The 25591-nt window shown below is 43.7% G+C and overlaps 1 protein-coding gene across 1 annotated transcript in view; it reads right to left on the bottom strand.

The window, feature by feature from the left end:
* The window catches only part of WDR18 (WD repeat domain 18), a 71254-nt gene that overhangs the window by 30040 nt on the left and 15623 nt on the right, over window positions 1-25591 (bottom strand). Inside the window, exons 3-7 of the mRNA XM_015813453.2 lie at window positions 16419-16552; window positions 15038-15179; window positions 11986-12129; window positions 8175-8239; window positions 3206-3330 (exon numbers count right to left, since the gene is read on the bottom strand). Of these exons, the coding sequence (XP_015668939.2) occupies window positions 3206-3330; window positions 8175-8239; window positions 11986-12129; window positions 15038-15179; window positions 16419-16552 (610 nt within the window). The remainder of the gene's footprint in view (window positions 1-3205; window positions 3331-8174; window positions 8240-11985; window positions 12130-15037; window positions 15180-16418; window positions 16553-25591) is intronic.

Here is a 25591-nt window from a genome sequence, read left to right as displayed (position 1 = left end):
CACAGCCAGCAATGCTGGCTGTGGAATTCTGGGAGTTGAAGTCCACATGCCTTAAAATTGTCAAGGTTGAGAAACACTGGTTTAGAGGCTTCTTTTTTCACTGATACTGAAGCAGTTTGCCAATCAAAATAAAAACTTCACTAAATACAGGTCGTCTTTGACTTACAGCAGTTCATTTAGCGACCGTTCGAAGTTACAATGGCACTGAAAAAAGTGACTTATGACCGTTTTTCACACGACCACTGCAGCATCCCGATGGTCATATGATCAAAATTCAGATTCCTGGCAACTGATTCATATTTATGACGGTTGCGGTGTCCCAGGGTCATGTGATCACCTTTTGTGACCTTCTGACAAACAAAGTCAATGGGGAAGCCTGATTCACTTAACAACCGTGTGACTAACTTAACAACTGCAGTGATTCAATTATCAACCGTGGCAAGAATGGTCGTAAAATGGGGCAAAATTCAGTTAACAAGTGTCTCAGCAACAGAAATTTTGGGGTCAATTTTGGGGACTACCTGGACCCTTTAGGCCAGTGGTGGCGAACCTATGGCACATGTGCCGGAGGTGGCACTCAGAGCCCTCTCTGTGGGCACACACAGTCGCCCCAGCCCCGCCTCTCCCCACGGCCACCTTCTCACCAGCAGCCCCTCTGGAGGAGAGTCACCCCCGGACACGGACAACGTGGAGCAGCGCAGCCAAGCACATGGCAGCTAGGCAGCGGGGACAAGACTCACGCCCCGTCGCACACAGATGCTGCGGGGCACGGGCGGAGGGCGTGGCTGCCACAGCGCTGCTGGGTCCCCTGGGCGATCTACTGCGGTGGGCCGTGGAGGCAGTGGGTGGCCTTGCGGGGGCGGAGCGGGCAGGGCGCGAAGCGGGGCGGGTGTGGAGGCAGGGGCGGTTTTGGGGTACTCAGTCTCTAAAAGGTTCGCCATCACTGCTTTAGGTGGTTGACTTGAACTCAGTATTTGTTCTGTACCCTGGTTTCAGTTCTTTTCTGGTGATTTTATAAATGTACTTCCTCTTCCCTCATTTGTAACCCACCTCAGAGGCATCTGAATCCAAGAATAGCGAACATAAATTTAAGTAGAGCACATCAGAAAAATGTTCTCCGTGGCAGATAGATAAAAAGCTTTATCACGTTTACTGAATTTTGTTATTGTTTACCTGGAGGAAAAAAGCCTCAAATGCTCAATTTGCACAGGCAGTACTATTGGTTGTAGATCATTTTGGTTCTCCCCCTCCCATCCCCATCTCTACTACCTCTCTCTTGCCCGCCAGATTCTGACAAGCAAAGTCAATTGAGGAAGCCAGATTCGCTTAAAAAAAAAAGAAGCAAGATTCACTTAACTGCTCTGATTTGTTTAACAACCGTGTCACAAAAGGCCCTAAATCGGATGCAACTCACTTTGCTTAGCAATGGAAATTCTGATCCCAATTGTGGTCATATATCCAGGACTGCCTGTACAGCGGTCCCCCGGCTTGTTAGCCCAGAAGCATTTCCACAACTACGCCCTAGAATAGTCTTTCTCAAGTCCAGGTAGTTCTCAACTTACGACTTCAATTGAGCCAAAAACGTCTGTTGGTAAGTGAGAGAAACGTTAAGTGAGCTTTGCCACATTTTATGAACTTTCTTGCCACAGTTGTTAAGTGAATCACTACAGTTGTTAAGTTAGTAACCAGGCTGTTAAGTGAATTTGGCTTCTCCACTGACTTTGTTTATCAGAAGGTTGCAAAGGGGGATCACATGACCCTGGGAGACTACAACTATGGTAAATATGAGAAGTTGCCAAGTGTCTGAATTTTGATCACGTGACCGTGGGGATGCTGCAACAGTTCTAAGATAAGATAACCTTTATTGTCATTTTTTTTTATTGTGGGCACAAGTGAAACACATACATGACACACACCTAAACATACTATATACCACATATGTATAGATCCACACTCCTACATATACATAACAAATAAATATTAAATACTGTCCATCTTGAATATAAAATGGAAGGAGGAAACTTGAAGAGTTCGCAAGGTCAATGCTGTATGAATGAAACTATGGCTGAATCTGGATGTTCTGCTGCGGATACCACGGAGCCCCCTCCTCCCAGAAGGTAACAAGGAAAACAGGTCGTGAAGAAGATGTGTGGTGTCCCAGACAATTTTACGGACCCTGCTCAAGCAGCGCTTCTGTGCTATGTCCTGGATGGGAGGGAGGGAACTGCCAATGATCTTTTCGGCCGTCCTTACCACTCTCTGCACCGCCTTCCTGTCTGAAGCAGTGAGTGTAAAAAACAGCCGTGAGTCACTTTTTTCAGTGCTGTTGTAACTTTGAACAGTCACTAAATGAATGGCTGCAAGTCGAGGACTACCTGTAATTATGGTCTACCCTTCCTAAAGTTGCCAAGAGTGAGAGCACGGCCCTAGAAGTAAACGTTAAGTGGGCAGCCTTACAACTTCAAGCGTGTGATGGTGCCCTTTTATACAAACAGAACTTCTGCCGCAGCTTACGTTGTGTGCTTAGCTAACTACCAAGTCATTCAGCACGATCAAGAATTTATGGTATCAAGTCTCATTATGATATTTAAGATTCAGCCATGCAAATTTTATATCCCTTTTGATAACTTAATGTTTTGAGCATTGCTTAGATCGTTCTGAACATCCAAAATAAAGAGGAGCAGTAAATCATATTGCGATGGTAATGAACTGAAAAAACAATCTGCTTTCATGGGGAAATTCACTGAGATGAAGGTTTTATGCAAAAATAAGAGCTCTGATGCAAAGTAAAACAAGAAATTGGATGCCTGTCCAGCCCCACCCAGCTCAAATCATCTTTGTTGCTCTTCTCTGTACTCTTTTTAGAGTCTCAACATCTTTTTTACACCGTGGTGACCAAAACTGGATGCAGTATTTCAAGTGTGGCTTTACCAAGGCGTTGTAAAGTGGTATTAACACTTCATTACGACAGAGCATCTCCACTTGCCAGAAATTCTTCAGTTCCAGTATTAGGTTTTCCTGAGCTCTCAATGACAGCATGAGATATTTTAGCTAAAAAGCTTCTTGTTTTGAACTTCCAGGTTTAAAAGCACAGGAACCTATTTTCCTTTTCTTTTCCAACCATGCCCGTTTCTGGATTCTCAAGAGCCGGCAGTTTCCCTTCTCTCACCAGGTCAGTTAAATATCCATACAGACATGTACAGACCTTTGTAGTTCACGGTGCGGAGACACTGTTTGCTCTGGATGTCCCACAGCCGAACTGTTTCATCATGAGAGCCGGACAGCAGCAGGCTTCCGTCCGTGGAGATGGAGAGACACGTCACCTGATTCCTATGGAAAGAACAAGGCAGAGGCTTTACTTTGAGGTCCTTCAATGTTTTCTCAAGAGGGGATTTGGGTCCAGATGTCCATGCTCTTGCTCAGCAGAACAAAGATGATTAGGGGACTGGAGGCTAAAACATACAAGGAACGGTTGCTGGAATTGGGTATGTCTAGTTTAGCGAAGAGAAGGACAAGGGGGGACATGATAGCAGTGTTTATTTATTTATTTATTTTTAAGACTTATATGCCGCCCTTCTCCCCACGGGACTCAGGGCGGCTCACAGCATATTAAAACAACATAGTACATTTCCCCAATAAAAGCCAATTAAAAACCAAATATTTGTAGCTGTGTCTCTTATTAAAATCATTAAAAATTATCCCTATTTAAAATTCACCCTAGGTCAGTCCCGCTTNACCCACAGAGAAGGCCCTCCCCCTGGGGGTCGCCAGCCGACATTGCTTGGCCGACGGCACCCTGAGGAGGCCCGCTCTGTGGGAGCGTACCGGTCTGTGGGAGGGAGTCTGTGGCAGAAGGCGGTCTCGGAGGTATCCCGGTCCTATGCCATGGAGCGCTTTAAAGGTGGTAACTAACACCTTAAAGCGTACCCGGAAGTATCTCAGGGGCTGCCACAAAGAAGAGGGAGTCAAGCTGTTCTCCAAAGCGCCTGAAGGCAGGACAAGAAGCAACGGATGGAAACTAACCAAAGAGAGAAGCAACCTAGAACTAAGGAGAAACTTCCTGACGGTTAGAACAATTAACCAGTGGAACAACCTGCCTCCAGAAGCGATGAATGCTCCAACACTGGAAGTGTCTAAGAAGAGACTGGATAGCCATTTGTCCGAAATGGTATAGGGTTTCCTGCCTAAGCAGGGGGTTGGACTTGATGACCTCCAAGATCCCTTCCTCCTCCTCCTCCTCCTCCTCCTCCTCCTCCTACTACTACTACTACTACTACTACTACTTATGATGATGATGATGATGATGTCCTATTACTTCAACATCTATGGTAAGTTGAAAAAAAACCCATATTACACTCTGAAGAGCCCCCCTCTTCCTGTATGGTCATACAGGTAGTCCTCATTTAAAGCCTCCCTTATTCAGCAACTGTCCACAGTTACAACAGTGAGGAAAAAGTAATTTTCTGACCTTTGCAGGGCTGTAAAGCAAAAGAAAGCTGAAGTAAGGTTTTTAAGCATAGTTGTGGTTTCCTTTAGTTATTTGTTTATTAAATTCATATGCTGCATTTCATTACCCAAAGCAACTCTGGGTGGCTTACCAGCCACATTACTTTTTTTTTTTTTAATAATTTATTTTTTATTTTTCCAAACTTTCCCCCATACATATACCGTGATATTTATCAGATATTAACATACATTCTTTTTACATTCTTATATATAAGATACTTTTAATGAAATAAATACATACACATGACTTTTGGTGTTGCTCGCCCATTTCCCCTTTCACTGCATCCCCACTCCTACCTTCTTTCTCCCTTCCTTCTCTTTCTTCCCTACTTCCCTCTTCTTCCTCTCCTCTCCTCTTCTCTTTCACCACTCTCTCCTCCAACCTTCATACTTCCTTCTCCCCTCCTTTACTCTTTTCTCTCTCCTCTCCTTTCTTCTCTCTCATCCCTCTTCAGATACAATTCAGGGGTAATGTCCGAGCAATTCCTCTCTCCATGTTTCCCAATCTATATTATATACAATAAGATTAATTTTCTCTTACGTTAATACTTCTATTTATCTAACCTTCTCAGTATATACGTCTATAAATATGTATACAACCTCCAGTTATTCAATACTATGTCGCCTGGGTCTCCCTCCTTATCTGCTCCTTCTTCTTCCATCTAAATTGATGTTAACTATCTTTTAACCGTATTCTCTTTTCAGCCAATCATAAAAAGTTCCCCAGATTTCATAGTAGTCTGACTCTGTCTTATCTTTAATCGTCATTGTTAGTCTATTCATTTCTGCACATTCCAGTATTTTCCCAATCACCTCTCCCTCTGGGGGGGGGGGGAGCCACATTACTTAATGACTGAGTTGCCAGCCCTGATTTATTAAACAAGGAAACTAAGTCTAAAATTACTTACTTTGATTTTGAAGGATCCTTGGTGGTTTCTGAGCTTGGTTGTTTTCTTACAGATGTTTCATTACCCAAACTAGGTAACAGCACCAGCACTAATGATGTTACCTAGTTTGAGTAATGAAACGACTGCAAGAAAACAACCGAGCTCAGTGACCACCAGGGACCCCTTCATTTCAGCCCCCGAGCTACAAATATTCTCCTTGGTACTTTGGTCTTATTTATCAATGTCATTACTGTAATATTTTTATTAAGAAAATGGTTGAAATGGTACTTGGGATGTCTTTGCTCCCACATTCCAGCCCTCCTCACCAAAGTCCTTTTAACCCTTTGGATAGTACTTGCCCTGGAGAAGGGCCTCTCACTTAGGGATACCTGCTTATAAAATCTGAGTCTCCCAAAAGGTCGTTGCTATCATGATATGTTCTATCTTTCCTTGCTCTTATTTCTCAGACAAAGGTGGAACCAAGACCAGCTCTAATTCCTCATCAAGATATAGGTAGTCCTCAACTTACGACCACAAATGAGCCCCAAATTTCTGTAAAGGCAGGCACAGCCACACTTCTCTGTGCATTAATGATTCACCTGTGGAGATGGTTACCAGCATCAAATTCCAGCAGCTAACGAGTAGGCTGGCTTGGTCGCTCAACAGTAAGAAACTGGTGAAGCGGGCACAGCAGCGCCTGCATTTTCTACGTCACAAGAGAAAAGCACATCTTCCTTTCCCTGTCCTGACCACTTTCTACAGGGGGACGATCAAGAGCATCCTGTCATTCAGCATCACAGTCTGGTTTGGAAGCATCACTGCTTCAGACAGGAAGGCGGTGCAGAGAATGGTGAGGATGGCCGAAAAGATCATTGTCAGCTCCCTCCCTCCCATCCAGGACATAGCACAGAAGCGTTGCTTGAGCATGGTCCGTAAGATCATCTGGGACACTACACATCCTCTTCACAACCTGTTTTCCTTGTTACCTTCTGGGAGGAGGGGCTCCATGGTATCTGCAGCAAAGCATCCAGATTCAGCCATAGTTTCATTCCATACAGTATTAACCTTGTGAACTTTCAAGCTTCCTTCTTCCATTATATATTCAAGATGGACAGTATTTAATATTTATTTGTTACGTACATATCCTCTTCACGACCTGTTTTCCTTACCTTCTGGGAGGAGGCTTCGTGGTATCCGAAGCAGAACATCCAGATTCAGCCAGTTTCATTCTATACAACATTAATCTTATGAACTCTCAAACTTGCTCCTTCCGTTATATATTCAAGATGGACAGTATTTAATATTTATTTGTTATGTACATGTAGGGGTGTGTGTCTATACATATGTTGTACACAGTATGTTTAGATGTGTGTCATGTATGTGTTTCACTTTGAGAGCGGGCAACTAAATTTCATTTTTGATGTGTGCCGTTGTGCCCACAGTAAAAAAATGACAATAAAGGTTATCTTATCTATCTTATCTTAAAGTGAGTTTTGGTCCATTTTATGACCTTTCTTGCCACAGCTCTGGAGTGAATCACTGCAGTTGTTAAGTTAGTAACAATGGTTGTTAAGTGAATCTGACTCCCCCATTGACTTCGCTTGTCGGAAGGTTGCAAAAGGTGATCCCATGATCCTGGGACACGGCAACCGTCGTAAACGTGAGCCAGCTGCCAAGTACCTGAATTCGGATCATGTGAAAAATGGTCATGTCGCTTTTTTTTTTTTAGCACCTGAATGAAACCGTTCATTTAATGACCATTCAGTAACTCTGAATGGTCACTAAATTAATGGTTGTAAATCGAGGACTACCTGTAGAAGGGAACAGCAGCCCATGCTGATGAGATTTAGAAACTGGGGTTGAACCAAGGATTGCCATTTTTTCAGGTGGCAGCGCCCCCTGTGCAATCTCACCCAATGGCTGCACGTGCCCAAGGAGAGATTATGGCGTACTCATCTCAAGAACCCATCTGAGACGATCAAAGTCTTGAAAAATGTCAGCCACGTGATTTTTATTTGGGCTTTTGTTGTCTTGGTATTATGAAAGACATTCATTCCTGCTGTTGTGAGTCCGTGCCAGCCACTGGACCAGGCAGCTGAGTCTGGGGAATCAGCGGAGAAGCCTGGAGAGCCATCAGAGTCAGAGGAAGGCTCTGATGAGCTCCAAGACTTACAATCTGATGAAGAGCCTGGCCCCTCCACTCGTGCTCAGGCTGAGACTTAACTGTGCGGGGAAGCCGAGTCAGACTCTGAGGACTCACAGCTGGAAGACATTAAAGACGATCGCAAACGCAGACAGGCAACAAGAGCAGGACAGAGGGAGGCAATGGGGCGACTCCAAGGGAGGAGGAGAAGGCATTGAGAAGCCACGCCTTGGGGCTGCATAATAAAAAGGGAAGGTGTGGGCGGTGCTGGTGGCTGAAGGCAACCGTTTGCAAAGGAATCAAGTTTCATGGAATCCTGTTTTGTCTGCCTTGCTTGTGAACAATTCTCCATTTGAATCGTGTTGTTTGCCTTGGACAATTCTCCGTTTGCATCGTGTTTTGTTTGCCTTTGCTTTTGGGACATTTTGCAGGTCTGTACCTAATTAATAAAAGAGGTTTGTTTTTCCTGCATTTCCAGCCTACTTGTTAAAAGAGGGGTTTGTCCTTGTGAATTAACAAGGACTCACACAGGCTGGGACAGAACACCTGCAGCAGCCATAAGTGGAAGCCATGCTGGCTCAAGCTAAACATTCAAGCCTTGCCAGTTCAAGAAAGGAACAGAAAAATGATATTCTCACCTATGTCCTTTGAAGAGCTTTCCATTCTCCTGCTCAGACTGAAAACCTCTTTCTCTTTGCACAGGCTGAGAGAAGGGAGAGAATTATAGTTTAATGCACCATTCTGGATAATTAAACAGGGATGAAAGTTTGAGGAAACTGCCTCCTTCCAGGTTAATAATCCATTATATTCTTTATATTTTGCTCAGGCATCATTACTTTGGTAGAGAGACCTTCCCGTTATTGGTTGCCTAAGAGCAAGAGCCCTGGTGGCGCAGCGGTTAGAATGCAGGTTATTTCTGCTGACTCCTGGCTGCCAGCAGTTTGGCAGTTCGATCCTGACCGGATCAAGGTTGACTCAGCCTTCCGTCCTTCCGAGGTTGGTAAAATGAGGACCCAGATTGTTGGGGGCAACATGCTGACTCTGTAAAACTGTTTAGAGAGGGCTGTAAAGCACTATGAAGCGGTATATAAGTCTAAGTGGTATTGCTATTGCTCATACTTTTAAACTGGAGGTACTCACGATTCCTATCTTCCATTGGACGATAGTTGCTCTAGAACAGGGGTTCCCAACCGGGGGTGCGAGACGATATTCTAGGGCAGTGATGGCGAACCTTTTAGAGACCGAGTGCCCAAACTGCAACTCCAAAGCCCACTTATGCATCGTCGGGTGCCGGGTGAGTGTGGCCCATTAGGTGGGTGTGCCCATTGGGTGGGCATGGCTGCAGTGGTAACAGCAGACTGGATGGGACTAAAAAGTTCAATCAATCAATTCCAACTTTGCGAGAAGTTGAAATTGACTGACTGATTGAACCTTTTTTTTTTTTTGCACACGGCGGCGGAAGCCTAAAGTGAAAAGGTTTTATAAAACCCAGCTGAAGGCCTAGGACTGGGGTGATGGCGCACGTGCCCACAGAGAGGGCTCTGAGTGCCGCCTCTGGCACCCGTGCCATAGGTTTGCCACCACTGTTCTAGGGGGTGCGAAATCTTGGCTTTTCAAAATTATAGTGCATATGCATAATTCGTTGCTGTTATTTTGAACTTTTATAAGGGGTGCGAGAATATATCAGAAGCGCTCTAGGGGTGTAGAAAAGGTTGGGAACCGCTGCTCTAGACCAGGGCTTTTCAACCTTTTCACCCATTGTACCACTTTTAGGATATGGCAATATCCGAGTACCACCCGTCGATAGCAAGGTGTCAAAAACTTGATGACCCAAAAAAAAAAAAAAAAAAGGAAAAAAGTGATAAAAGTACAGGTAGTCCTCGACTTACAACAGTTCGCTTAGTGACTGTTCGAAGTTACAATGGCACTGAAAAAAGTGCCCCCCAAGGCACAGCCAAGCAAGACACCTGCCTGCCGGCGCTCTTCCTCCTGTCCGAGGTTTTCATTGTTGTGAGCATTTCTGTTGAGGATTGGCACTGGGGGTGGGGTGGGGGGGTGTTTGGTTTTTATTCCCCCCCGTCTGCTGGAGGGTTGCAGCAGGTTTTGGTCACTTCACAAGACCCTGGGACACTGTGACCATCATAAATATGAATCAGTTGCCAAGCATCTGAATGTAAATCACAAGACCCTGGAGATGCTGCAACATTCCAGCTGATCGGTGCTTCTTCAGGGCTCAGAAGCACCAGGATCAGCGCCGAGCTTCAGCTGGAGCCTGGCGCTGATCCTGGCGCTTCCACTGAGCCCTGACAGCCCTGCAGTTCCAGCCATCTCTTGCTCAGGCTTGTGTGGTGCTGCCACCGGTTCAGCTCATTCCCTTCCCCCCGCTACCACTTTTCTAGGATGGTCGCGTACCACCTGCCAGATGGTACCCGTACCACTGGTTGAAAAGCCCTGATCTAGAAGAAAACAGAGATTTGCTGTTGAAATTCACACCCAGGCCTTTGGCGTTTGAGGTACTGTAACCTTAAGGCTGCCCACCGACATTGCTTCCCTCCCTGAAAATCAATTTATATTCTGCTCAGGTAGGAGAAGGGAAGTGTTCTGTGAAGACAGAATTAAGGAGTCTCTGAAAAACGGAAAGTAGCAGGCTATGGAAGAAGCAATGACCATTAAAAGCAAAACAAAACCAGGAGGTGGTTTTGTTCCTTAACCCAGTTAGGAGAAAGCAGGATTTGGGGTGACTTGTGCTGTCGAGCTTATCTGCAGGAACACAAAGTCCAAAAGACAACAGTGCTACATTGCAGTCACATTTTAATGAGGTATATTGTATTAGTTAATTATGGTTTTCTTTCTCTTTTTCTTTTCTGGGCTGCTTAGAGCGCCGTGGCTTCAGTTGGGTGGCCATATTAATAAGAAAGCATGGGCCATACAGATCTGGCTTTCCATTCTTGACTTAACAGAGTTAACAGACTCACAAAATGAGGCATTATTTGTTCACAATGTAAGGAAGGACCTTCTAACTCTTTCCTTTATAACATTAGCAATAGGACTTAGAGTTATATACTGCTTCACAGGTCTTTATAGCCCGCTCTAAGCGGTTTACAGAGTCAGCATATTGCCCCAAACAATCTGGGACCTCATTTTATCGACCTCGGAAGGATGGAAGGCCGAGTCAACCTTGAGTCGGTCAGGATTGAACTCCTGGCCAGTTAGCCTGCAGTACCTCATTCTGACCACTGCGCCACCACGGCTTATATCAGTGATGGCGAACCTTTTAGAGACCGAGTGCCCAGAAACCACCCCTGCCCCTGCCCCACCCACCCCGCTCTGACCCCACCCCACCCTCAGTCCTGCCCGCCCGCAGGGCCACTCACCACCTCCACACAGATCGCCCAGGCAGCCCAGCAGCGCCGTGGTTGCCACGCTCTCCACCTGCGCCCCACAGCTTTAACTGCATGCGACGACGCGAGGGCGGAGTCTTGTCTGCGCTGTCTAGCTGCCAGGTCCTTGGCTGCGCTACTCCACGCAGGCCAAGTTCGGGAGCAACTCTCCTCCAGGGGAAGCTGCTGGTGAGGAGGCCGCGGGGGGAGGCGGGGCTGGGGTGACGGCACATATGCCCACAGAGAGGGCTCTAAGTGCTGCCTCTGGCACGCGTGCCATAGGTTCGCCACTACTGGCGTGCCTGGCTGAGGAATTCTGGGAGTTGAAGTCCACAAGTCGTAAAAGGGCCAAGTTTGAAGACCCCTGGTATAAATCATGTAAGATTACACTTCTCACCTCAAGTGCAAGTAGACTTATGATCATAAATGAGCCTGAAATTTCAGTCCTAAGTCATTGTGATCATGGGCCAAGGCATCATGTGACCGGATTCAGAGTTATAACCCTTTTTTTCACGGTCATTTAGTGAACACCATGGGTGTTAAGCAAACACCATGGTTGTTAAGCAAATCTAGTTCCCCCAATGTGCATTTCTTTTGCTAGAATCTAAATGCTGGAGAGTAGTTAAAAATGTCACATGACCGCAGGATGCTGCAAACAGCTGTAAAGATGAGCTGGTTGCCAATCGCCCAAAATGCGATCATATGACTGCTCTGTGTTTGTGCGTCCATCATAATTCCAAGAATGGATCATAAATCGCTCTGGGGAGATCCATTGTAACTTTGAATGGTTAAGAAAAATTTGTCTCAAGTCAAGAACTATCTGCATCGTGAGATTTAAAGCAAGAAGGGGAAAAAACCTCACAGGGTTTGGTAATCGTGTGAAGTCTTGGCCATTTGTTAATTTAATTTACTTTTTTAAATATATTTTTGCATCCATGCAATACCTGTCCTAAAGCGCAAAAGATTTCTATAGAACATAACAATCTTATTAAGGTCTGAGATTTCATCCCATTTCGCTGCCCGAGGCACCTTGGGATGACTACCAGAAGCTGCACAAAATGGGACCTACCCAGGAGCAGAGGTCAACCTGGAAGACGGAACCATCCAACCCGCCACAGAACATGTGGTATTCCGCAAGGTCAAGGGTCACTGACATGATGCTCACATCGAAGACGACAGAGAGGAGAAGGTTCCCGGAGGAGATCTCCCACAACTGAGAATGAGAAAAGGTGCACATTAAATCCAGTTTTTAGCTATAATGCTACAAAATTAAGCCTGGTGCCAGTCTATGAATATGACATGTATTATGCACAAATGGCAATATATTGGGATTTTTACACAGAGAAACTCTGCTTTTCAGGGATTCTAGAAAAAGATTCGGCAAGAACAAAAAGGCGATTGAGTTCTTATAAATGCATCTTCCCCAACCTGGCATTTATCCAGATTCTGTCCCTTCCCTTGAGATTAAGCCCACGTGCTGAGCGCTGCGCTTTCTGCTGTTGTTTCTCCTAGCTCAGTGATGGCGAACCTTTTAGAGACCGAGTGCCCAAAAACTGGCCCCGCCTCCACTCCACCCCCCCTCCGCCCCCACCCTGCCTGCCCACAGGGCCACTCACCGCCTCCAGGGCCTACCGCAGATTGCACAGGCAGCCCAGCAGCGCCTTGGCGGCCACACCCTCTGCCTGCGCCCCACAGCATCAACTGTGCTGTGGGGCCCTGGCTGCCTATCTGCCATGTTCTTGGCTGCGCTGCTCTACGTGGGCCACGCTCAGGGGCAACTCTCTTCAGGGGGGCTGCTGGTGAGGGAGTTGCGTAGGGAGGCGAGGCTGGGGCAATGGCACGTGTCCCACAGAGAGAGCTCCAAGTGCCGCCTCTGGCACGCGTGCCATAGGTTCGCCACCACTGTCCTAGCTTGTGTCTTATAATCCAGATGGAATTTTAGATAACCCAACCTCAGGGAAACAACCATGGCTTCAATTAATCAGGCTGAGGCTCGCTGGTACTGCCAACTGTATAAAAGCTGGGAGGGAAACCTGGGGTATCCGAAGGAACGCATCGCAGCACACACGACGGCAATTTTGTGGCTGAGGCTACTTTGCATACAGGCAGTCCTTGTTTAACAGCCACTCGTTCGGTGACCGTTCCAAATTACGATGGTGTTGAATGAGGGGTACTTAGGACAAATCCTCATAGCTGCGGCTGTGGCAGTGTCCCCCATTGCAATTTGGGATCTTGGCCACCAGCTTGAAGTTATGACATCGCAGGATCCCACAGTCACATGATTATCATTTGTAACTTTCACTGTCAGCTTCCATCAAGCAAAGTCAATAAGGAAGCCAACAGGAGGTTGCAAATGGTGATCACACGTGCAGGAAATGCTGTGGGGTTCGCTTAATGATGTTAACTGGGATTGCTGGAACTACCACTGCAAGTTGGCACAGTCACGTGAAGCTGTGCCTTATAACTGCGTTGCTTACTGACAGAGTTCCCAATCCCAATTACTGTTGTTAAATGAGGACCTACGATACCTTGAAAGTTGTAGACTGTCCGTAATACAAAACATTTATATACAAAAACAAAATATTTATGTTACTTATATGTAAGGATGTAGGTCTATACCAGGGGTAGGCAACCTTGGCTCTTTTATGACTCGTGGACTTCAACTCCCAGAATTCCTGAGCCAGCATGGCTCAGCATGGAAACCTCTCCCTTTCCCCTCAGCATGGCTGGCTCAGGAATTCTGGGAGTTGAAGTCCACGAGTCCTAAAAGAGCCAAGGTTGCCTACCCCTGGTCTATACATATGTCGTATACAGTATTGTTTAAATGTGTGTTATGTACTTTCAGAGCAAGCAACTAAATTTCATTTTTAATGTGTGTCCTTGTGCCCACAGTAAAAAAAATGACAATAAAGGTTATCTATCTAACAGTAATAGGCACCATGACTGCGAAAGATTTCCAATTTTGAGCTGAGGGGTTTCATTTTTCTTACACTCCAGCTAAATGCCAAGGATATGGTGCTGTTGTTTTGGTTCTTGAATCGGGAACATCCAGCATTTAACTCATCCCTCTTTTCCCCCCAAATTCTTTACCTCTCCTGGTATCCTGAGACTAGACAGAACACCAGGTGAGGTTATTTTACAATAAGTTCAGTTCCACGTATTGTTTCCAAGTAGAAATTTCTGAACTGTGTTATACAGTACATAGGACAGAAAAAATCCATGCTGAGAACAGCTCTAAATCAAGGATTATATCGCCCCGCCCTTCCAAGCAGGGTTCCTGTCCAGAAATCTTTAGAAAAGCTGCACGGGATTTGTTGTGCGTAAGCAAAATCTTTCCATTTCCAGACCTACCAAGCATACCAGCACAAATGAATATGCCTATGTACATATTTGCCAAGCAGTGGTTATAATTCCTACCTTAAAAAGGATTTGGCATGAACCAAGCAATTCGATTCCCTAGCTATGTATAAAATTCTTGTGATCTGGTTCTGGAACATTTCATTTTTCTCCTAAAACAGACTGAACTTCCTTTTCTGCACACAGTTTGTTGTTTTTCAGAAGTGGATCTTTAGGAACAGTTAAGTGGTTTGTTCTGCAACAAATTCAGTTGCAGAGAAACACTAACAGTTTAACTAGAGAATTTTGGGAGAAAATCAGAATATTCCAAGAACACCACATTTTGCCCAAAACTATAATGCAGCTAGTCCTCAACTTACGACCACAACTGAGCCCAACATTTCAGTTGCTAGGCGAGACAGTTGTCAAGTGAGTTTTGTCCCATTTTACAACCTTCCTTGCCACAGTTGTTAAATGAGCCACGGCAGTCATTAAGTTAGTAACACAGTTGCTTTAAGTGAATCTGGCTTCCCCTTTGACTTTGCTGGTCAGAAGGTTGCAAAAGGTGGTCATGTGACCCCGAGACACCGCAACCATCATAAACATGAGTCAATTGGCACGAGTCTGAATTCTGATCATATGGCCGTGGGGATGCTGCGACGGTTGTAAGTGTAAAAAACGGTCATAAGTCACTTTTTTTCCAGTGTCGTCACTTTGAACAGTCACTAAACGAATGGTTGTAAGTCGAGGACTCCCTGTGCTGCTTCCAAACCGAGTATGATTACCTTTGCTGTTTGGTCCAAGGAGGCCGTGGCAGCTCTGGCCAAAGGACCACCAACTCCACAGCAGAGATCTGTGATGGGAAGGCTGTGACGTGACCACACGTGGCGGGGCTCAGGGCTCTGGCCGTGGTCCACCTGTAGCACACTAAGAAATGAATTGGTTTTAACACCGTAAATAGGAAAGTTGTAGGCAAGGATGGATTTGGAGTTGCTGCCTCCCTGCAGATGTGCACACCATTTCCTCTCTAAAGCAATAACGCTGAACGTGTGTGTTAGGGAATTTAGGTGGAAATCAATTGAGCAGATAATTACAGGCTGCCCGTTTTATCTGTACATTGTTTTTGACAAAAGCCTAAACCTTTAGACTTCCTCCCGTTGTCTCTACCTTTCGTTTTAGAGCAACATGTCTGAATCTGACCAAATGAGGAAAAGAAACTTTGTCAGCTTCCTGTAGACACTGAATAATCTCAGAAATTCATTCACTGGGACGTGTTTGGGGAATGTTTTTTTCCCCATCTCCCAGAATCTTTTTTTTTTCCTCCTGACCTTTAAAGGCTTTAATATTATTCTTTTCAGCCTAAGCAAACAGCCTTACTTTCATCTATCACGCATGCCACCGAGGATAACAACTAAAAAGAGAAGATACTGTAGAGATAACCCCTAAATCCTGGCCAATAACTCTCTCCCTAAATATCAGTGTAAAAATGGCATTCTGATCCTTTTTTTTTTTGCAAAACTTGTTTAATTCTACAAAGTTTTTAGATCAAGGTATAATATGGCCTTATTGTTTAAACTACTCAGGAGATCATGTGATGTCGATGAATCCAAACTTAAAAGGTACTTCTTTAAAATAAATTATCAATAATTAAATAATACAGAATTAAAAGTAATTTAATTTAAAGCTTAACCTGGACATAACTTTGGCTGGACATCTTTGTGAAGATAATACAAAGATATAGAAGTATAGCCAGCCGTACCAACAGGATGAAGAACAGCTTCTATCTATGGGCTGTCAGGCTCTTGAACGGGAAATAACTTTATGTATGATAGATTCGTGAGGCCGGTGTGTTGTGCAATTAGTTCACATGGTGTAATAAGTTGGTGGGTTTATTGTCACTGTGAGTTGGGGGGGGGGAAGCAGGGAGGGAGGCTCACCCAATCTCATTGTATACTTGTTGTACTTTGATAATAAAGGTTCATTCATTCTACAAAGGATCGCCTTCTGCACAAAAGTGGGACGTACCTCCTCTAAAGTTCAGGACACTTTCAATAATATGTTAATGCTGGTGCCCAAAATAACATTCACATTCAAGAGCATGGGCAAATGCAGTGATGCTGATCGCGTGGGCAGAATTGGGAAATGGGAGGCCATTTCAATTCATACCTGTACAGGCTCCACACTATGACAAGACAGTCTTTGGCTCCAGAGAGAAAATGGCTGCTATCATCCGTGAAGGCCAAGCAACTTAAGTCCTGATAATGTCGATTCAGGATAGCCAGCAGATTCCCACTAGATACCTGCAGGGAAAAAAAAGAGGAGGAGTAGAAATAAAGAGATGAAATTGAAGGTCCGGAGCTTCTCCTGCAAGTGGACCGATCTATATCTCTCTAAAATTCTGATTCCGTAACCTCTGACTGCTTGAAATATTGCACCATGGAGCAAAAAGCATTTTAACCAAGGTACCTCAAAAGGGCTACCCTACAGAATGCATCCAAAATCCAGGACCCCACGACTCAAGTGGAATTGAAATTTGGCAATTTTTTAAATAAAATATTTTATGACATAAAAATGATCACAAAACAATTTGTGACATAACGCAAAATATCATATTAACATTTCCTGTGACGTTTGAGTGTGTTTGTGTGTACACACACACACACCCCTCTGAATATCTTCCAGAATTTATTTATTTATTTAAAAGAATTTATATAACTGCCCATCTTTCAACTAACTCTGGGCCGCTCCCAATCAAAAATTAACATATAAAATCTTATCATTACTGTAAAATCACTGATTAATAAAACATTAACAAAAACATTAATAGCAATGTTAGAACGTTTTACTTCCACAGAAAGAGCAGTGGAAGGTTGGAACAAACTCCCAGAGGAGGTAGGGGGTCAATCATCAGTACCTGATGGTTGAGATAAACACAGGTCCATCATCTGACAAAAATAAATAAATAAATTAAAATAAAATAACAATAATAATAATAAAATAAATAATAAAAGAGTAACACCATCAAACACCATGTGTGTTTGGTGGTATTTGATAGGCACCATACGTGCCTATTTGCAGGTCTTTGGGAAGGACTCAATAGGCAGACAAAAATGTTAAATCCAGTCTGAATATCTGGGTGATTGTGCAATGGACTATAAAAATTAATAACAATAAATAAATAAATTAGAAAACAAAAGCAAAAAAAAACCTCAAAGGGCAGACTAGATGGATCCCTGGATCTTTTCCTGCCATCGATTTTTTATGTCCCTATTAAACCAAATGCACAGGTATAGTATAGGTTGTACCTTGCTCAATAGTAGCAACTGTGAGAGGGATCTTAGAGTCCTAGTGGACAATCACTTAAATATGAGCCAGCAGTGTGCTGCAGCTGCCAAAAAAGCCAACACAGTGCTAGGCTGCATTAACAGAGGGATAGAATCAAGATCACGTGAAGTATTCTCTAGCTACCTCGTACAAGGAAAATCTTTACAAGATGTTCTATAGATGGCACTTCCCACCCGCAAGGTTAGCCAAAATGGGTCCAAATATCTCACCTTTATGCTGGAAATGTAAATCAGCAATAGGATCATATTACCATATGTGGTGGGAATGCCCAAAGGCTCGTGAGTATTGGAACAGGACACGATGTTGGTTGAAAGATATATTAATATTGGACTTAGAGTTAAAACCTGAACTCTTCTTGTTGGGAATAACTATAGAGAAATACGATAAGGGAACAATCTATTTGCTGTTACACATCTTGACTGCAGCTAGGCTTGCGTTTGCGCAAAAATGGAAGAGCAAAGAAATTCCCACAGAGGAAGAGTTACTATATAAAATATTAGCATGTGCGGAAATGGACAGGCTCACAATGGTATTGAAAGACAAATGTGGATCAGTTTATTTCGAAAACTGGGATAAATTTTACCGCTGGAGGGATTCGAGGAGGACAGTTGGGATTAAAGACCAGTGTTAAGATAGAAATATATGTTATTTTAGAATAAGTACTGTATATAAAACTTAGATGTATATCTTGATATGAAGAATCTATTGTAAAATGTGGAATAATTTGATAAGACTGTACATACTGGAATGTCACGTTATATCCAATGTTTTTTAATTGTATTATAAATAAAATTTTGGGGAAAAAAAAAGATCACGTGAAGTATTAATACCACTTTACAATGCCTTGGTAAGGCCACACTTGGAATACTGCATCCAGTTTTGGTCACCACAATGTAAAAAAGATGTTGAGACTCTAGAAAGAGTACAGAGAAGAGCAACAAAGATGATTAGGGGACTGGAGGCTAAAACATACAAGGAACGGTTGCTGGAATTGGGTATCTCTAGTTTAATGAAGAGAAGGACGAGGGGGGATATGATAGCAGTCTTCCAATATCTCAGGGGTTGCCACAAAGAAGAGGGAGTCAAGCTATTCTCCAAAGCGCCTGAAGGCAGGACGAGAAGCAATGGATGGAAACTGATCAAGGAGAGAAGCAACTTAGAACTAAGGAGAAACTTCCTGACAGTTAGAACAATTAACCAATGGAACAACCTGCCTCCAGAAGCAGTGAATGCTCCAACACTGGAATTTTTTAAGAAGAGATTAGACAGCCATTTGTCTGAAATGGTATAGGGTTTCCTGCCTAAGCAGGGAGTTGGACTAGATCAGGGGAGTCAAACTGCCGACCCGTAGGACGCGTCATGCGGAAGCCGCGTCCATCCCATTGCCGGCAATGGCAAAACCGTCCCGATACGTTGCGCAATGTCACGTGATGTCACGAGTTTGACATGTCTGGACTAGATGACCTCCAAGGTCCCTTCCAACATCATCATCATCATCATTATCATCATCATACAAAACCCTTGCACCAAATCAAACTTTTAACATGCAATTATCTAGCCTTCTCCCAGGCCTTGGGGAAAAAGCCAAGTCTTTTTAAAATCTTTTCCAGGGAAGGCAATCCATTGGAAGCTCTGCTGTTGTTGAAGGCATCAAAGAATCTGGTAAGGAAATATCTCTGAAAGGTTGACAAGCGGCTCACAGCTCACAGGTTGTCTAGTTTCATATACACAAGCGTGCAGTACAGAAAGCAATGATTCATCATAGCAAGGTACCTAATAGGGTCGATTCACATGCCATAAAATTATTGTGTCAGATTTGGAAGTAGCTGTGGATCTGTCATCTCTCCGACCTACTTCGGATCCTTGCACGGCAGGATGCAGTGACAGCAGCTTTGACAAAGGGTCACCGGGGGAAAACTTTTTTCATCATGGAATGCTTTACTGTCCCATTTTACATGAGCTCCTGCCTGAGCAAAGAATCTCAGAAATTCAAAGCCTGGTTTATTATTTTGTGAAGTAACAAATTAAACCCAGGAAACTTATTTTCCCATTTGGGAAATATTATTTTTCCAACTGAAATTCTCATAATCTCATAAAAGACTTAATTAATGTACTGCATTACAAATTAATCTGTGATACTGTATAGTAATTGGCTTTTCAGGAACTTTAGACATCGATTTACTTTTGTGGGAGGGTCAGTTTGGGGCCAGTATTATACTCTTTTCTCCAAATTTTATCACTTCAAATAGTGAGATTGCTGTTATAGGAATGAAGCTATTTGCGGACTGATTTATTTGCCTGAGACCTTTGTGACTTGGAAGGGAACACAAGATGATGGACAGCATGCTGATCCTCATGGCTTTTGAGTTTTTCATTTAAGAACCTCTGATACATTCCTGAGGATCACTATACTTTGTATTATGAGTGCTATCCAACATCCTGATCCAACTGGAAAGGTTAAGTAATGTACAACAATATTCGTACAGAAAAAAAGAAGCTTTTGAACTCTTAAAAATCTTTTACCTTATTCTTTTCCATTCCAAAATCTGGCAACTCTAATGGTAACGAGGTTTAACTCTGGTTCTTTATAACTGCAGACAAATCCTTGTTGACTGACAGGCTACTCTGAACCAGGAACCATAATATTCTGATTGCAAGCGATTGTTTTTCATAAACCACAGTTTGTGCTAACAGTTAATTCATGGAATCACAGCCATAAAGACAACGTGGCAATAGAGAAATTAATGGAGTGGTCCTGCCACCTGCTATTTTTTTTTTATCTAGCAGCTTTCTTCCAGATATAAATCACTCCAAATGGCTCAGCTTGAAACAATAGCTAACATTTTAGCCGACACAATACAAATGGAGAAAAGAGAAAAGAGAGACAAGAGAAAGAGAAATTATTTGATGTCTCCAGCTACAGCAGGAGAGTGTTGAAGGACATTCTGGAGACACTGCCTTCTATGAACCTTCAGAGGATTAGGTGGTAGAGCTATATAGCCATCAACCATTCCACAAAATGGCTTCCAGGTTTCCACCTACTCCAAAATTTAATGATCGCAATGGAAACTGCTTCCAGCTGAAGAATAAGGAGAGGCAGATTCGCTCCTCCTTCTGATGCAGCCATCTGGAAGGGTGCCTTTGGAAGCAAGTAAAGAAAGCAGGGGATTGGACTAGAACAGGGGTCCCCAACCCCCGGTCCATGGACCAGTACCGGGCCGCAGCATGCCAGCAACTGGTCCGCAAACAGAGCCCCATCCATGAGATGCAGGCAGCACACAAAACCACACACCCTCCAGTCCGCGGAAAAAACTCTCTTCACAGAATGGTCCCTGGTGCCCAGAAGGTTGGGGACCTCTGGACTAGAAGACCTTCAAGATCCCTTCCGGTCCTATGATTCTATGTTCTAAAGGAAAAACCTGATAGCCTGAGTTTGTAAGGGAAAGTGGGAAAATCTTGTCTCAGATGCAGCCAAGTGGGAAGATGCACCTGGGCAGAATGGATGAAATTCTTCTAAAGTTCTGAAGAGGACCTTGTCAGAGAGGGAGCTGTCAAAGAACGGTAGTGGTCTAGGCCAGGGGTAGGCAACCTTGGCTCTTTTATGACTCGTGGACTTCAACTCCCAGAATTCCTGAGCCAGCATGGCTCAGCTTGGAAACCTTTCCCTTTCCCCTCAGCATGGCTGGCTCAGGAATTCTGGGAGTTGAAGTCCACGAGTCATAAAAGAGCCGAGGTTGCCTACCCCTGCTCTAGGGCATTAATCTGCGCCTTGTTTGCAGGCTTCCTCAAAACACGAACCTGGCTGTTGTTGGAAACAAGAATAGCGGGACGGCTAATCTTTGCATAGGGACACCTCCATAGAGGCCGATATAAAGTCTGAAGTCAGGGAAAAAAAACTGTTTCAACTTCATCTCCCTCCCTAAGAGTCCACAGAACACAAAAACGCTTCGTAGACAAACAAAAGGAAGCAAACAATGCTAAGTGGTGTCAACAAGATGCTCTGAAAGCCGTGCAGGCAGAGCTGGATAGTAAGTTATGATTGTGTCAATGAACTGCTCTGGTTGCTGGTTTGCTGGCAGGTCCAATTTAAGATGTCGGTTTCCACCTTTATGGCACAGGAACCATCTCGCCCCAGCGGGACTGGTCTGCCCCACTCACTCTGGCAGAAGAGGAATATTTTGGATCCCATCAGCCACAGGAATTTGATTGGCAGAAGAGTCCAGAAGAGCCTTTTCTGCCATGGCTCCATGGAACTTTGTGCCCATCTGCTTGGCCTTCCAAAAATCTGGCTCTGCCAACTGGCTTGGGGGTGGGGGGCTACTGGGGGCATCCTCCTTTGGAGGTGGTTAATAGATTAGAAGAGTCTATTCCCTTTTCATATTGGCCTCTTTTATCGAGTCTTGGTTAATTTTATAATAATAATAAAGTTGGAAGGGACATTGGAGGTCATCAAGTCCAACCCCCTGCTCAGGCAGGAAACCCTATACCATTTCAGACAAATGGCTGTCCAGTCTCTTCTTAAAAACTTCCAGTGTTGGAGCATTCACAGCTTCTGGAGGCAGGTTGTTCCACTGGTTAATTGTTCTCACTGTCAGGAAGTTTCTCCTTAGTTCTAGGTTGCTTCTCTCCTTGATTAGTTTCCATCCAGTTGCTTCTTGTCCTGCCTTCAGGCGGTTTGGAGAATAGTTTGACTCTCTCTTCTTTGTGGCAGCCCCTGAGATACTGGAGGACTGCTATCACGTCCCCCCTCGTCCTTCTCTTCATTAGACTAGACATCCCCAATTCCAGCAACCGTTCCTTATATGTTTTAGTCTCCAGCCCCCTAATCATCTTTGTTGCTCTTCTCTGTACTCTTTCTAAAGTCTCAACATCTTTTTTACATCGTGGTAACCAAAGCTGGATGCTTTAATTCTTAATGCAGAAGGCTTTTAATGTTCTTATTGTTTTATACTGTATTTTTATATTGTTCTAAGCCGCCCAGGGTTGCTTGACAGTGAGATGAGTGGCATATACATTTAATAAAATATAGTTGGTAGTTTGAAGTGAACGTTACGTGGATGTTCATCAACTCAAGTCTTGTGGTACAGGTAGTCCTTGACTTACAATCGTTCATTTAGTGACCAACAGCCCTGAAAAAAGTGTCTTGTGACTGTTTTTCACACTTGTGACCGTTGCAGCATTCTCATGGTCACCTGATCAAAATTGGGACGCTTGTCAACTGACATGTACTTGTGGCAGTTGCAGTGCCCCGGGGTGTGTGTGTCATGTGATAATAACCTTTTGTGACCTTCTGACAAGCGAAGTCAATGGGGAAGCCAGATCCCCTTAACTACCGTGTTACTAACTTAGCACCTGCAATGATTCGCTTAACAATTGCGGTAAAAATGTTCTAAAATGGGGTAAAACCCAGTTAACAACTGTCTTGCTTTAGCAACAGAAATTTTGGGCTCCATTTGCGGTCATAAGTCGAGGACTACCTATAATTGTGCTAATGCATCAAGGGATATGGAGTCATAATTCTAAACTTTTGGGGTATGACAGCCATTCCCCTCTTTCTTCTTCAATTAGAACACATTTGAAGTACTCAGTCAGAACATACTCAAAGGGGCTGAAAGGAAGGCAGGACAATGGTTTCATTACCTATTGTTCATCCATGACGGATCTGAATTTGAAAGCACTCTAAATATTGCTGTTATAAAAATAACATTAGCACTCTTTTCACAGTGGATGGAAGCCTGTAGTATTCTCATTAACCCTGGGTGACCGGCTGTAGAAAAGTGAGCATTATCTGGTACAGACAAAAAAAAAAATGTAAAAAAATGAAAAAGAAGACATCCGTAATCCTTGAAAGACTTTGCATTTAAATTATTCATCTTCGCTTGCCTGCCCAGTATCCAGATAGGAAAAAAGAGAGAGAAAAAGACTGGAAAAATACCTTTCAAAAACAGTCCGTGAAGCAAAGAAGGAATATGTAGCCAAGTGGAACAGAATCTTGAATGGGGTAATAAAATGTGGCATTAAATTTATGGGATAGAAAAGGAGAATATGAGAGGAGAATATAAGGATCTGTCACATGCCAAGGATTATCAACCGATCTGATAGCAACTCTCAAGCATGAAGAAAAAAAAACACATCACTTATTGGGTCTTTTTTACTTAAAAAGAAGTGGGGCCTTTCAAAGGCCCTTTGCAGTTGTCAAGCCATCACTTTCTCTACATTTTTTCCCTAAAAACAGGTGAAGCTGAAGAGAAGTTGATGCTTGTCTCATTATGAAATCTCTAGGGCAGGCCTTTTGAGGAGCGGATAAACCAGCAATCTTTTCAAGACCACACATTCAAAAACTTCACAAATAACATCTAAGTGGCATTGTCTCTCATCTCAATGTCCACCAAACATAGAATGAATAAGTGCAATTTTTATAGCTAGATCAGTACATTTTGCATTCACAGGATCTTTCTGCTTGTGTTTGGGGAAACTTCTTGATGTAAGATCTACACAACAGTGAAACAATCTTCTTAGAGGTTGTAGATTCTCCATTCCTGAAAGTTTTAAGAGGCTGGACTTCTTGAGGATTTTAAAATCTATCTCTCTGTCTGTCTGTCTGTCTGTCCGTCCGTCCATCCAGTCCATCTGGCGTGCATGCTGCTCACCTTGCCTAGAGGTGAGCAGAGTTGTACAGGCAGTCCTCAGCTTACAACCATTCATTTAGTGACTGTTTGAAATTACAACAGCATTGAAAAAAGTGATTTATGACTGGTTTTCACATTTATGATCGTTGCAGCATCCCTATAGTCATGTGATCAAAATTCGAGCACTTGGAAACTGGCATGTATTTATGACAGTTGCATTGTCCTGTTTGTAAAAGATTGTAAAATGGGGCAAAACTGATTTAACTGCCTTGCTTAACTATGAAAATGTTGGACTCAATTGTGGTGTTATTTAGAGGACTACCTATATTACATGAGCCTCATGGTCCCTTCCAACCCCACAATTTTGATTCCTCTGCCCATTGTTGCTAATTTATTTCCTGGAGCCCCTCCCAAAATCAAGGGGCCACCTAGAATTAGCAGGTGGGAAAAGGCCATTCACGAGCAATCCTATCCCAGACTGATGGAAACTGACATGGTGTTGTGTCAACAGTGCTATCCCCATAGGAAGCTTCCGATAGGATTAAAAAAATATTAGCAGCTCAAGCATCTGAAGGCCAGTCAAGTGATGAAGAGGGAGTAAAGCTCTTCTAGAAACAGTTCCAGACCAGTAATAGATTATATAGCTTTTTTCTGCCTCATTTTTACTCCTGGAATGTGCCAATTTGATCATTCCAGGAATAGCCCCTCATTTTCTGGAAGTGACTCTTCCAAACCAGAAAGCCCTGGATAGTGTTCTAGAACATTCTGGATCATATCAGAAAGTTCCAGGAGTAGAACATGGAATTTCACACACAATTATTCTGACTGAATTTCGATGTTCTAATAGCAGAGTATATTGCTTCCACAAGTGATGGTCTCTTTTTGGCTTAATCACTTTTTTTTAGGGACCGACAATACTTTCAATTGTTGCACTGGATTAGGGATTAGGGAGTTGATTAGATGGATTTTAATGTACTTTCCAATCCATTGATCTTTTAAAAAAAAACACATCCCACACAAATTTTCAAATCCTCTGACTTAAAGTCTGATGTTATACTTCTCCAGTACATTAAGAAGTACAGAGCCAAAAACCAAGGCAGCTTAATATTTGCAGAGAGCAAATCCAGAGAGAAGAAAGACCGGGGAAGAGCAGTGAACCTTGCTAAGATGTATTAAGTAAAATAAAATTGTTACAAAGGGGGGGGGAGGGAGAAATGGCATTGCGTCATCAGATAATCGCCCGGCCGCCCTCTTCAGGGTGACCCGCTCTCTCCTTCAATTGGAGGGGGGGGACCCCCTGGAGGGGAGGGCTGAGGATTTTGCACAGTATCTGTATGACAAAGTCGCTCGGATCCGAGAAGGCTT

The sequence above is a fragment of the Protobothrops mucrosquamatus genome, unplaced genomic scaffold, assembly GCF_001527695.2.
Source record: "Protobothrops mucrosquamatus isolate PMUCROS unplaced genomic scaffold, P.Mucros_1.0 scaffold157, whole genome shotgun sequence".
Taxonomy (NCBI): Eukaryota; Metazoa; Chordata; class Lepidosauria; order Squamata; family Viperidae; genus Protobothrops; species Protobothrops mucrosquamatus.
The sequence above is the reverse complement of the archived record's forward strand: the minus strand, read 5'-3'. Positions and strand labels throughout refer to the sequence as shown.